The following is a 12,168-nucleotide window of genomic DNA, read 5'->3' as shown; positions in this document are numbered from 1 at the left end:
AGTATGGTCATAACAGACATTCTAGCTTCACCCCTGATCTTGGGGAACTGAGAAGTTAAATAAGTTGTCAAATGACAGGCAGCCAGTATGCAGCCATATTTGAAACATGCCTTCCAAACTCTAACATCAGGTTACCAATATTTAAAGAAAACAAATGCAAAATTTATTAATAGATTTTAAAAGTAACGTATATATTACAAAAGGCTTAAGTTGACAGGCTATGCCAAACATGGATAATCAAAACAGACTACAGGTAATGTCTGTAGTTTCAGTGTCCCTGAAGCAATTCGACTAATTAATTAATGGCGTGCTTAATTCTATATGCTAAGGACTGGGTTACTAAAATAAAAAATTTTTTTAAAGTAATTCCTCTATTTTGATTTTTGTAACCTTAGTTGAACTGAGAAAAATGAATATTTTAACGGAAAAGTCTAGTTTTAACATGGCTTTGATTCCAGACCTGAAAGAAATCCTGTATAACATTAAGACTCAAAGCAATGTGCTTATTAGGGTTCATTAAATTTTTTGCAAGAGAATGTCACTCCTCCCTGTTCTCTCCTGCTAACTGGGCCTCAAGTGATCACTCCACAGCTGTCAGTTGTGATGTGTATTTTTTCCCTTTAAGTCAAATGCTCCAAATTCCTTGGAGTAGATATTACTCACCATCTTCACTAGATCTCATAAAGAGTTATTAAAGCAGATAAAGATGAACAGTCTGAAAATATAGTTCCTTATTCTGAAATGGCCTTTGGACCATCTTTTTTCCACTTATTACTAAAAATTAATGTTTAGTGTTATCCATTAAAAAGTCATATGACTTCAGCAGTTTGGATTCCATAACACATTCTTAGGTAATATATTCTTGCTTTTCTTCCCCCCATTAGATTTCTTTTCCATTTTCATTACACAGGCAAATCAACAGGCCTAGAACGCATTCCCTCCTCTCACCTCTACTTCTCAGAGACCTGGGTTTCCTTCAAAGCTTAGCCCAAGAATCATCTTCTACATGAGGCATTTCCTGCCTCTTCCTTACCCCAAACCATCCATCTCTCTCCTTTCTTTCTGAGGTCTGTCTTTATTTGTATATCAAGGGCTTGGTTCCATATCAGACACTGAATAAATGCTTTTTAATTGAACATTATATGTATATTATCACTACCTTGGCTTCATTGTAAGAAATTTCTAAGAACTAAGGGAGGGTTAAAAAGATGCTACCAGTGACAATGAGGGCAGTGAATAAAAACCCAAGCTGCTTTAAGAATGCTACTTAAGATAACTATTATTGTAACTAACATCCTAGAGTCCTTATTTCAAGAAATAGCTGTCAAACAATGTCCGTTTAAAATAAAAGATAGTGAATAAAACCATAAGCAGACAAGGAAAAGTCAGATCACAGAAGGGGCCTATTCTCCCTATAATCTTTGTTTCTAGTATAAAAAAAATTCTACAAAAATACTTTGATAAACTCGGGAGAAATATCCAGTTTTTCCCAACAAACACTAATTTTAAAGCTATTTATAGGAAGTTATTTCTTGGAAGAGGAAGTTAACAAATATTTTTTCTAATTTTAAAGCAATGCATTTGCTTTATAAACTTAGAACATCAAAAATTTCAAAGAGAAAAAATAAATAACTTTTAATCTATGACTTTGGAAAAATTTTGGATACCTGGCATGATTTTTAAAGAAATGTGAAGAAACTTACTTAACTATTATTACACTTACTCTTTTCAGCTATATACTACAAGATTATTTGCCTCGGTTCCTGCATATTGTGGTACTAAGTGAACCTACAGGGTCAAAACATCTTTTTAGGTACAAAGGCTTCAAATATTCCAGAAGTATCAGAGTAACCCAACAGAACAAACTGAATTAACAGTATGAATATTTCAAAAAAGAGGTAGCGCTAAGTGAATAAGGGCCGCTATTGCTTAAAGTGGTCTAGAGAAGAGATTAAAAAACAGTAGCTTTTAGTTAATTTCTATACGGATAACTGTGTAGACAAATAAATCTCTTAGCTACAGGTATACTGAAGACAACTGAAGGGATCACTTATTTGTTCCTGAAAGAGATTTGGACAGGACCACCTACAGTGCTAAGTTGGTGACTAATCTTTTTCAGAACACTTAACAAATCCTCATTTATCAAGTGCCTGGTATGAGATGTACAAATATCTCAGACAGTCCCTGACTTCCTCTACCTCAAGGAGCTTACATGTGTAAAGCTAAGTGAAAATAAGCCAAATACAAAATAAACATACAGTTATCTGGGGAAGGGGGAGGGGAGAGTGTAACTGTAGGAATCAGAGAGAGTCAAAATGTTTCATTAACAGCTGTCCTAATAAACTATCAAACCCCCAAAATATATGGATATATGTCCTAAGGCCTTTTATTCTGTTGGAAGGAACATGGATTTTCTTGAATATGCCTGTGAGGTCTACAACAACTAAGTCATTAAGGTGATTCAATGCAATAAATCTTTGTAACAAGGGCAATCAGGAACTGTAGGATTATGGAATTTTATGATGATTACCAACTTGAGAATGAATACATGGCATGTTCATGCTCAACAAGCCCATAAAGATCTCTAGATTACCTAACACTGAGGTGGAACCTTTCACACTTTTGCACTATCCAACATATATCTTATACTCACTGAAGTACCAGTGTACATGATACTCAAGTCTGTCCTCACCTCAAGATTCTGTAGGTTTGACAGTGCTCTCTCTTGCGATATGATCACCAGAATGATGGTTATTTAGATACAGTTTTATGCTGCATGTTTATAAAGTTTCTCTCATAATATTAAGGGATTCTTGGAACAGCAGAAATGATAATATGGATTAAAGATGAGAGCTAAAATTTGACCAATTCAAAGATAATACAACTAATTTTGAGATGATCATTAAGACAGATGAAGCAAATGGATTCAGTATCAAGACTGGACTGCATTGTTAGATCTGCTGTCTAGCCTTAATGTCAATGCCAAAGTGTACCCTTAAATTTAAATAGGTAACAAAAAGGCAATTAGAAAGTAAGGCTGATGTCCATAATATCTGAGACTCTCTAGATTCAGAGATAGGCATCTTAGCCTGAATCTTCCAGATGATCACATAAAGCAGTAACTAATAACGAACTGGCTAATACGTTCATCTCTGGAGAAATCAAAGATTTTTTTCTAAAATATCACTGATCATCAAAAGTAATTTTAGAATTACTAGGAAAGGAAGGGGGGTTTTACACATGTACAAAAAGCATTTTCTGCGGGAATGCCAACATTATTAAACTTTTAAAAGGTACATACCATTTTTGTGGAAGAAACCAGTAAATGTAAGCTGTAGATGAGCTGACAAGCTAAACAAAGAAAAGGAAAAATTAGGATGTGTGCTCAAAGTTCATGATGACAAGATCGGTTATTTAAATTCCCTGTAAAGTACTCTTGAGATTCTGACGTGCAAAAATAAAAAATTAAGTTTCTTATTCGCCGAAGTACAGTTTCTACCCCCTCATTCCTAATTTCTAAATATTTTCACTTCTGGCTCCTATGTCCAAAATTTTACTTTAGCTAGTTTTTAAAGAGGAAACCAAGAGGATGAATGTTTTCACATTGGTAATAATTCTTCCTCACTACCAAGAAGTTGGAAAGAAAAAAAGATGATCCAAGGAGATTATTTTTCTGTGCTTTGGTTTCCCTACCAGTAAAATGTGGATATTTGTCTTCCTGTTTTCAAAGGATGTTGTTAGAAGACAAGTGAATCTACCCAAACTACTTTGTGCATTCTACAGCTATAGAAATTTAACAAATTTTCGCTAAACATTTAATTATGTTCCTCTTTAAATTATGATTGCCACACACATGTTCAAACACTGCTTCAGATATCAACTTACTGGGAACAATTTTATTTGGTTTCAACGCATACATCTTAATTCCAATTTAAGAAACAACAAAAAGAGGAAAGCATTTTGATGATTGTTTTACAGGCTTAAGTGGGAAAGAAAATTACAGAGATGAAACGGATGAGAAAATGAAAAACTGAGCAAAATTTTCAACCACATAAGATATTCCCTGTAACCTCACAGTTTACTCTTGGAGAACTAAGAATAAGACCAAAGAATTGGCTGATTAGGTGGTCACACTAAGCATTTAGTTTCAGAAGCCATGTTGCAAGTGATTAAGGAAAGGGGTGGATGTTGAGAAAATGGAGTTGGTAAGGGCTATTTGTTCAAGAAGTGGGTCATGAAAGAAAGGAGAAATAGTTTCAAATTAAGCTTTGCAGAAGTGTTCAACTACTCATTCTTTGCAAAAAAAGGAGGCATCAACAGAAAAGGGAATGATGATACTAGAGATTAAGGACAAAAGGCCCTAGAGGGGATGGAGCACAAGTGGAAGGTTTGGGCCTCTGGCCTTACAGAAACCCACTTTCTTCTGACAGATGGAAGGACTGAGACGTTGGGTGTAGAAGGCAGGTCTTCTGAGGTAAAGGTAGGTAGGAGAGAGAATGAGCTCACCCTAGATGACTTCTATTTCCTTGGCAGTGAAGTAAGTAGGGTTATTTGTCCGGAGCTGAGTAGGGAAGGAGTCTTAAAGAGAGTAAAGGTTTGAAATACCCGATTTTGAAAGTACAACAAGGACTGCAATGGTCATAGATAAAAGGATTGCTGAGCAACAATGAGATCCTAGCTAATGTTTTTAACAAATTTTAAGTAAACCATAACATAGTCATATGGTCAACTTTAAATTGCCAACAGAAACATAAGATTACACGTTTTTAAGTTTTAAGGGACCATGTTGGTCATCTACTCCAACTCTTGTCATTTTGCAGATGAAGAAACTGAAGCTCAGAAAATACATAAGCTATCATTCCATTCCCTCTTGAAAACAGGGCGATTTTATATAAATGTGAAAATGTCTCATTTCATACTGCTAATTCTGATGTGTGGATTTAATCTAAATTCTATCTAATTATGGTATAGTGAGCAGGGGCAAGAATTCTTGCAAAATCCAGGTTTAAACTAGGCCTTAGAATCTTAATCTTAATCATACCAAAGTTCAGAAGCTGCCTTTTCCTAATTTCTAAGTACTAGATCATTGTCAAACTCACTATATCAAGTGTTTAACATAAGTCATTTGACTTATTAGTAGCAGACATAAATATAGGTCTTCTTGAAGGTCTCTGGTTTTCAGACAGCATTAAGGCCCTCTAACTGACCTATGATTACTAGCATGAGGGACCAAACATTTTACCTAATCATGAATCAGATACATTGAAAACCCCAACCGATTACATTTGCCATCTGGCAAATGAATTCTGTGGTTCAGCTCACCTCAACAGTGCTAGAAAATTCAAAGCCTATCTTATAAACATTGGTCAGTTGTTTGATCTTTAAAGAAAAATTCAACAATTCATTCAATAAACATATTATTGCATGCCTACCAATGTGAAAGGCAGTAGAGCGATGGAGGTGAAAGAGGGAGGACAGGCTATTACAAAAAAAAGCCAGAAAATCTTAGTTTTTACAAACAGAATTCCAACATAAAGATGAAGGGCAAGAGAAATTTCCATTGAATTCTACATGACCTAGAATCACTGAAATGTCCACCAAAACAAGTACGTAACTTGGTTTACTGGTTAATTTCTAGAGAGCCAAAGAAAAAATATCATTATGGTGTTTTTCAACACAACACTGGAAGAAAAAAAGAGCCTGTCACCATTAAATCTGCCCTACCAACACCAATAACAGACTCATCTTCCTAAGTGACAAAACCCTCCCAGTAGCTCCCAATCCAGACCTCCACAATACAACCAACCAACATTAGTGTACCCTCGTCCTTCCGCATGCTTGCGCATATGGCACCCCAGAGAATGATCTCCCTTCTCCTGAGGCTTCTCTGTACTTGGTGGCTATTCCACCATCCCAGCCCTGAGTTATTCTTTTCTTTGCACTTACTCTGTCACCAATCCTTTACATGCCACTAAATTTAGCAGTGAGCAGTCAACAGGCTTTTAGTAAGCACCTACTAGACTTACTAAATACAGCCAGGCATTGTGCTGCTAAAGCTAGGGATACAAGGACAGGCAGAAAAATGGACTCTGCTCTCAAGTACACATTCTTATGGGGAAAACAACATGTAAACAAATCCACACACAAGATCTATTTAGTATAACTGGAAGGCAATCTTAGACAGAAGGTGCTGGAAGACCCCCATGGGGGAAGTACACCCTTGAAGGGGGGAGGGGGTGCTACAGAGGCTGGAAAGGCCTCTTGTAGAAGTGAAATCTGTAGTGAGTCTTAAAGGAAGCCAGGAGGCAGAGCATTCTAGGCAAAGCACAGTGTAAAAGGCACAAAGTCTGGAAGGGCAGTGTGACTGGACATCAGAGTATACAATTAAGGTGCAAGAATACTAGAAAGATGGGTAACGGCCAAGGTTTGAAAGGTTTTTTAATAATCTACCTTTTTATATATACTTTCCCTTCGGCTAGATTGTTGGCCTGGAACACACCTCTCAGAACATCTAAGTGCAAAGCCTAGTGTAATATACTAGAGGGCACTCAAAATATTTATTCATGAATAGTTAACCCAGCTAGATTTGAAGTTCTTCACAGGCAGAGGCTGCAGTATGGTTTTCTACACTGTTAGTTTTTACATGATGCAGTACTTACTCAGCATGAAGCTGGCACTTCCTAAACATGTGCTGAATGACCAGCTCCAATTTCACAGGACTGAAGATGCAAACTACCCACCTCCAGAGCAACTCAGGGGGTAGAGTGAGAAGTACTTATCTTTAGGTTATGTTCAATGCAGAAATGTGTTTTGATTATGAATATTTGTTATAAGAATTTTGTTTTTCTTTTTTTTTTCCAATTGAGGGAAGAGGTGGGGAAAGAAAAGAGACTTTTGTTAATCGATAAAAAAATTTAGACACTAATGGAACAAACAGAATGAATATACATAACATGCTTAGTTTTGTTTTTTTTACTGCAGTTTTATTTGTGAGAAATAGCAGGGAGTCAAGGAGAAAGAATGGTCTAAGTTAGCAAGACCTGTATATTCAAGCCCTATCGTGGAAAATATAGCAGCTCTGTACTCCGGGGTGAAGTCACAACCTCTCAGTGGCACCAGATGCCAACCTTTAATAGTAGAGGATGTTTCTTCATTGGGAACTCTATATAAATAAGGAAATCAGAGGCTAGTCAAGAAAGAAGTCATTGGTAGGTGTGCCCTAGTCCTCTACTAGACTGCAGCTTCTAACAGGAGAAAAGCCTTCACTTTAGAATTCACTTAAGGGCTTCTGAATTAAACTACTGAATGAGATGTCAGTTCCTTTTTCCTTTCTCCCATTTTTTGTGTGAAGTTTATGCTTTGAACTTGTAATTTTAACTACAGTGAAGAAATATGGCCTAGTAGAGGAAGCGCTGACCTCAGAGAGAGCAAACACTGGGCTCCAGACCCACCTCTGATCATCCTGAGACTGGCTGTGTGACCTTCACAAGTCACTTCTTTCACTGCTCAGGGCCCTTTCTAACTCCTGTAATTTAAGGAGAAAAGGGCTGATCTATACTGGTAGATGGAGTTTCCTTACCTGGGAATTCCCTCTATCAATGTAACCACAGGTCCAGCACCTCTCCTCATCTATAAATTATTTTTCTTAATCCATTCTTCAATAGAAAATGCCACCTAAGTTTCAAGCCACTCAGGCATTCTGCTTACCAAACCAAATTTCTCAATACTTCAAATGTTAATGATCAAGTTTCTTGAAATAAATAAACATATTACATTAGGCAAATAGTGTCCCATTGTAGTGTTACAAAGAATACCTCACGTAATCAAGGATTAATAAATTATTTTACATTAGGTACATTTAGGCATCCACATATTCAAAGTGACATAATTGTGAAAAGGTATTATATTTGATGCACCGAAATTCATTACAAAATTCTAATTAATGGGTGCAATTAAGATTTTAGGAACTTAAAACTGACTTTTGATGGGATTACTAAGAAATGTTTTTAAAAATTTTAACAATATAGAGCATCTAAAAATGATTAGCCGTAAGTTTGGTATCACAAACAATTCTATTATAAATTAATCAATTTAAGAATAAATTTTTCTTACATACAAATGTCAACCTCAGCTGAGGATCCACTCCCAGAAGAGTTATCAAGAAATAAAATCCTAGCATCTGGTGCTGAGACTCCAAATGCATTTTCAAACAGAAACAATGTTATCAATGGCAGTTGGTTTCTTTATTACTATATCATAGTTCAGTTACAAGAGTTGGATGAGTGTTTGCGGGCTATCCTAGGAAATTACCAACCATTGATAACATTGTTTCTCTATAGGAAAATTGTTTCCAAATTCCAAACTTAGAAAAACTCCTGAAACAGAACCTATCCATAAATCAGTGATGGGCTCTACATGGAAACATCCCAAGCATAACATTTTTTTTGCAAGATCAAGGTAAAAATCAGTTTTTACTTTAAAAATATTCAATAGTCATAAAACTATTTCATTCCAAAGAAACTTTAAAGCAATTTGAACTGTTCGTATAGCAAATTACTAAAAAATGTTAACTTCTATTTAGAAACAATTTTTTAAAAAGGAAAAACTGGGTTATGTACTCTTTGCTTATGACAAAAACTCCAAGAGAAATGATGTACAGCTTAGTACATAGGCATTATATTAAGCAACATGAAAACAAAAAAAGAATGCTGGATTTACCAGAGGACTTAGTATCAAATCACTGGTTCTGCCACTTAGTATTAATGGTATGACCTTAGGCAAGCCCTTTAATTTTGTGGGCTTCAGTTTCTTTATCAGTAAAATAACAGATCTGTACTAGATTTCTAAGATCCCTTTTTCTCCTTTAATTGTATGACCAATTACTTCCTTCCAAATTTGCATCTCTTTTACCCTATTACTGTTTTACCCCACTTGGTATTCAAGTAATCAATTAAGGAATTATAGCCCAAATTCCTGGTTTTTTCCTAGGTACTCTATGTTAAAATGTTTTCTTGATCTTTTTTTAATGTGCCCCTGTTTTGTCTCAGGCAATCTACCCATTCAGTTCTGAATATCATGTTTCAGTGAGGAAAGACATAATTGTGAACAATCAGCAAGCATTTATTAAACACACCTATGTGCCAGACACTGGGGATACACACACCTGTACTCACAAGGAGTTTATGCTATCAATAATGATGGAGCTAAGTAATGTTTTATGCCAAAAAAGGAGAACTGGGGGGATACCCTAGACATCCACTGTCTTCACATACTTTAAGGATTGTTGTGTTGAGGAAGAAGGCCTATTGCTATCTTCTCTTCCTCTAGAAGGCCTGGGATCAAATAGGAAAAAGATACATGAAGAAAAGAGCTCAACACAGAGGTGCCCAACAGTAATGGAACGAGCACCTCAAGAAGCAATGAGCACTGGAGCTCTGGATATAGTAACATTGTTCAAACGGGGCTGGATCCTCCCTGGTCAGAGATGTTATAGAAAGGACCCCTGGATTAGGCTAAGGTCTTTCACGGGATCTCATCACTGTTATCACCTTTTGTCTTATTTCTGTAACTCACACATGCTCATAATTTACCTTACCTATGAGATTCCTGATCTCCTTTCATTTTCTCTACTTTTGATAGCATGTCGTCAACTTTAAATGTTTTCCTGCAAGAAAAAGAGAAATAAGTTAATTTGCTTCTCAATCGAGACAAACAAGAACTAAATATATTTTAGTGGCACTACAATAAAACGAGATGGAAATTTTTGGTTTGGATTCCTCTATTGCTTTAAGGAGGCTAATCAGATGGGGTTGGTCAAGCATAACTGATATTCCTTTTCAAAAAAATTTATATGATGGCAAAAAAAAGCATATGGAGATAATCACTAATACTTGGTGACTATCTGAAGCCTTTTAATTTCTACTAACTTGTTATTTTATGTAGATTTTGTAAAAAGCAAAACAAAACATCTAGTCCACATACTATACCAAAGTACCAAGGGTGTAAGTTCAGATCTTTTTTTTCTTATAAACAGTGGAAACTAAATTTTAAGTCAGATTAAAAGCTAGTCAGTCATGAAATTGTTTTGAATTCAATTTAGGGTACACACCAAATAAAATTTCAGGAATTTAAAACTTAAAATCAGCTTCAAGGAAGAGGAAAAAAAATCAAAAGTATAAGAGGGAAAAACTGTTACTTAAGCACAAAATCTCAAAGCAATTAAAGAATTCACAGGTTCTAAACAAACTCTGAAATTCTTATGGTGATTCTAAATATAAAGAATCCAAAATAAAAAATAAAAATCTAAAACCATGTGTAATTTCACTTCTCATAAACATATTTTGCTGATAATTATTAAACACTAATAACTGATTTCTGACATTTAAGGGATTACTAGCACATCTTTTCATAAATCACCTAATAATAGCATTTATTATGCTCGCCATTTCAAAAATATCAATAGAAAAATCTTACTCTACATTCCTTGTAGGATCTTGAAAATGAAGTCAGCAGGGACTGCAAGATTGAGGACCAATTTTACTTGCAGAGGAATAAGACTATAATATTCCATTAGTGACCTAAAGAAAACTTACTACCTTTAGCACTAATCTAATTTTAATACAAATGCATTGTCAAATACAGCATGCTATATAATGGTTGCTAACCACCAGTTCGACAAAAAGGAAAAGGGAAGTAAAGCAAGAATATTTCAGTTTCCTGATTAGAAACCTTCCTACTGAAATATTTATACACAAATCAAAACACTGTATCCTGCTGACAGATTCATCATACTCAAGCAAAGCTAGGGTAGCCTAAACCAGACATTGCCTTTTTAAACTGTTAGTCCAGTCATTTTGTATACCATAATATAAAACGGTGGGAATAAAAGATTTGATTTTTACAGCTCTTTTCGTTTTTATTTTTAACCACCACAGTGGCTACACAAAATCCTGCAAGGCTTCTCTACTATTTAAAGAGGGTTCTTTCTATGCAACCTAAGAGGCCTGTTATGAATCTATCTTTTCACATGACTTGAATAAAAACATGCTTTTAATCAGGTACCAGGTGCTTGCTCCCTTGGAATACCAATTAAAACTTCAAACAATAGTAGTGGCACCAAACCCTAGCAGTCTCAGGTTGTGGTCACTTTTCAGTTTAAATAAGAGGGAAGAACATTTCTTTTGGTTGCTTCCCTCTGTACATGTGTTTTGTGGAGAAAATGCAGTTATTTTTAAGATACTGGCACTTAATATATAGTCACTATTTATGGGATTTACTTGCCTTACAACACTATAATCTCCGTGATAGCAAGACTGTTGTCTTTTCTTCTTATTATATCTACAGTGTCTTGAACAGCATAGTAAGGACCTATTAATTTTAGCAAATATTTAATAATTATTTCCAAGTGGGTTTTAAAGTTTGTATGGAAACTTTTAGTACTAGGACAGATACCACCTTCTCCAAATGGTTAATATGAAATCCTGTCTGGTAGCAAAGGGATAAATTAGAAGTCTAATTTAAGTCTAATTCCTCCTCTCAATGCCAGGAATCATTAACACAGAATAGCATGGGAGAAAATGTACAAATTTAATAGTCATGTGAAAACAGAACAAGTGTAAAGAACCCCCCTAAGAAAAATCAAATATCCCTCCCATCCCTATACTATCAATGTGTTTGTCATATAAAGGTCTTCAAAAAGTAGGAAATAAATTATTTTTTTAAAAGCCTAATTTTCTGGAACTTCTTAGAGAATTCATAAGCAATTCAGAATAAACCTGGGGAAATGACTGAAGAATGGTTGGCTGACAGTCTGCTATGAAATACTGTAGTTCTGTTAAAAAAAAAAAGAAAAAGACTTTTAAGAAGTCAAGCAAAGCAAATGTCAGAACCACAATAGCCATTTAATAAGGGGGGGTGGGGGGTGGAAAGTTGGCAGAATTTCAGATGAACTTGGGAAAGGGCAAAGAAAATACTCACTTTGATATTTTGTCGATTCATTTTTAGTTTTTTATTTAGTTTACTAATGTTAAATTTTATCAATCAGGAAAAAAACACTGCCTATTAAAGTACTCTAGAAAAAAAAAAAGCACTCTGCTTTTATTTTACTGAAAATATACAGAGATAGGGAATGAACCTGTGATTTCATTAATACAGAGAACTCCAGGATGA

At 35.2% G+C, this 12,168-nt stretch overlaps 1 protein-coding gene across 1 annotated transcript in view; it reads right to left on the bottom strand.

Annotated features, from left to right (window-relative positions):
* The window catches only part of SUZ12 (SUZ12 polycomb repressive complex 2 subunit), a 36,192-nt gene that overhangs the window by 18,253 nt on the left and 5,771 nt on the right, over positions 1–12,168 (bottom strand). Inside the window, exons 4-5 of the mRNA XM_036767388.1 lie at positions 9,596–9,664; positions 3,302–3,351 (exon numbers count right to left, since the gene is read on the bottom strand). Coding sequence (XP_036623283.1) covers positions 3,302–3,351; positions 9,596–9,664 — 119 coding nt within the window. The remainder of the gene's footprint in view (positions 1–3,301; positions 3,352–9,595; positions 9,665–12,168) is intronic.

The sequence above is a fragment of the Trichosurus vulpecula genome, chromosome 7 (assembly GCF_011100635.1).
Source record: "Trichosurus vulpecula isolate mTriVul1 chromosome 7, mTriVul1.pri, whole genome shotgun sequence".
NCBI lineage: Eukaryota > Metazoa > Chordata > Mammalia > Diprotodontia > Phalangeridae > Trichosurus > Trichosurus vulpecula.
Note: the sequence above shows the minus strand (reverse complement) of the source record. Positions and strands in the feature narration are given on the sequence as shown.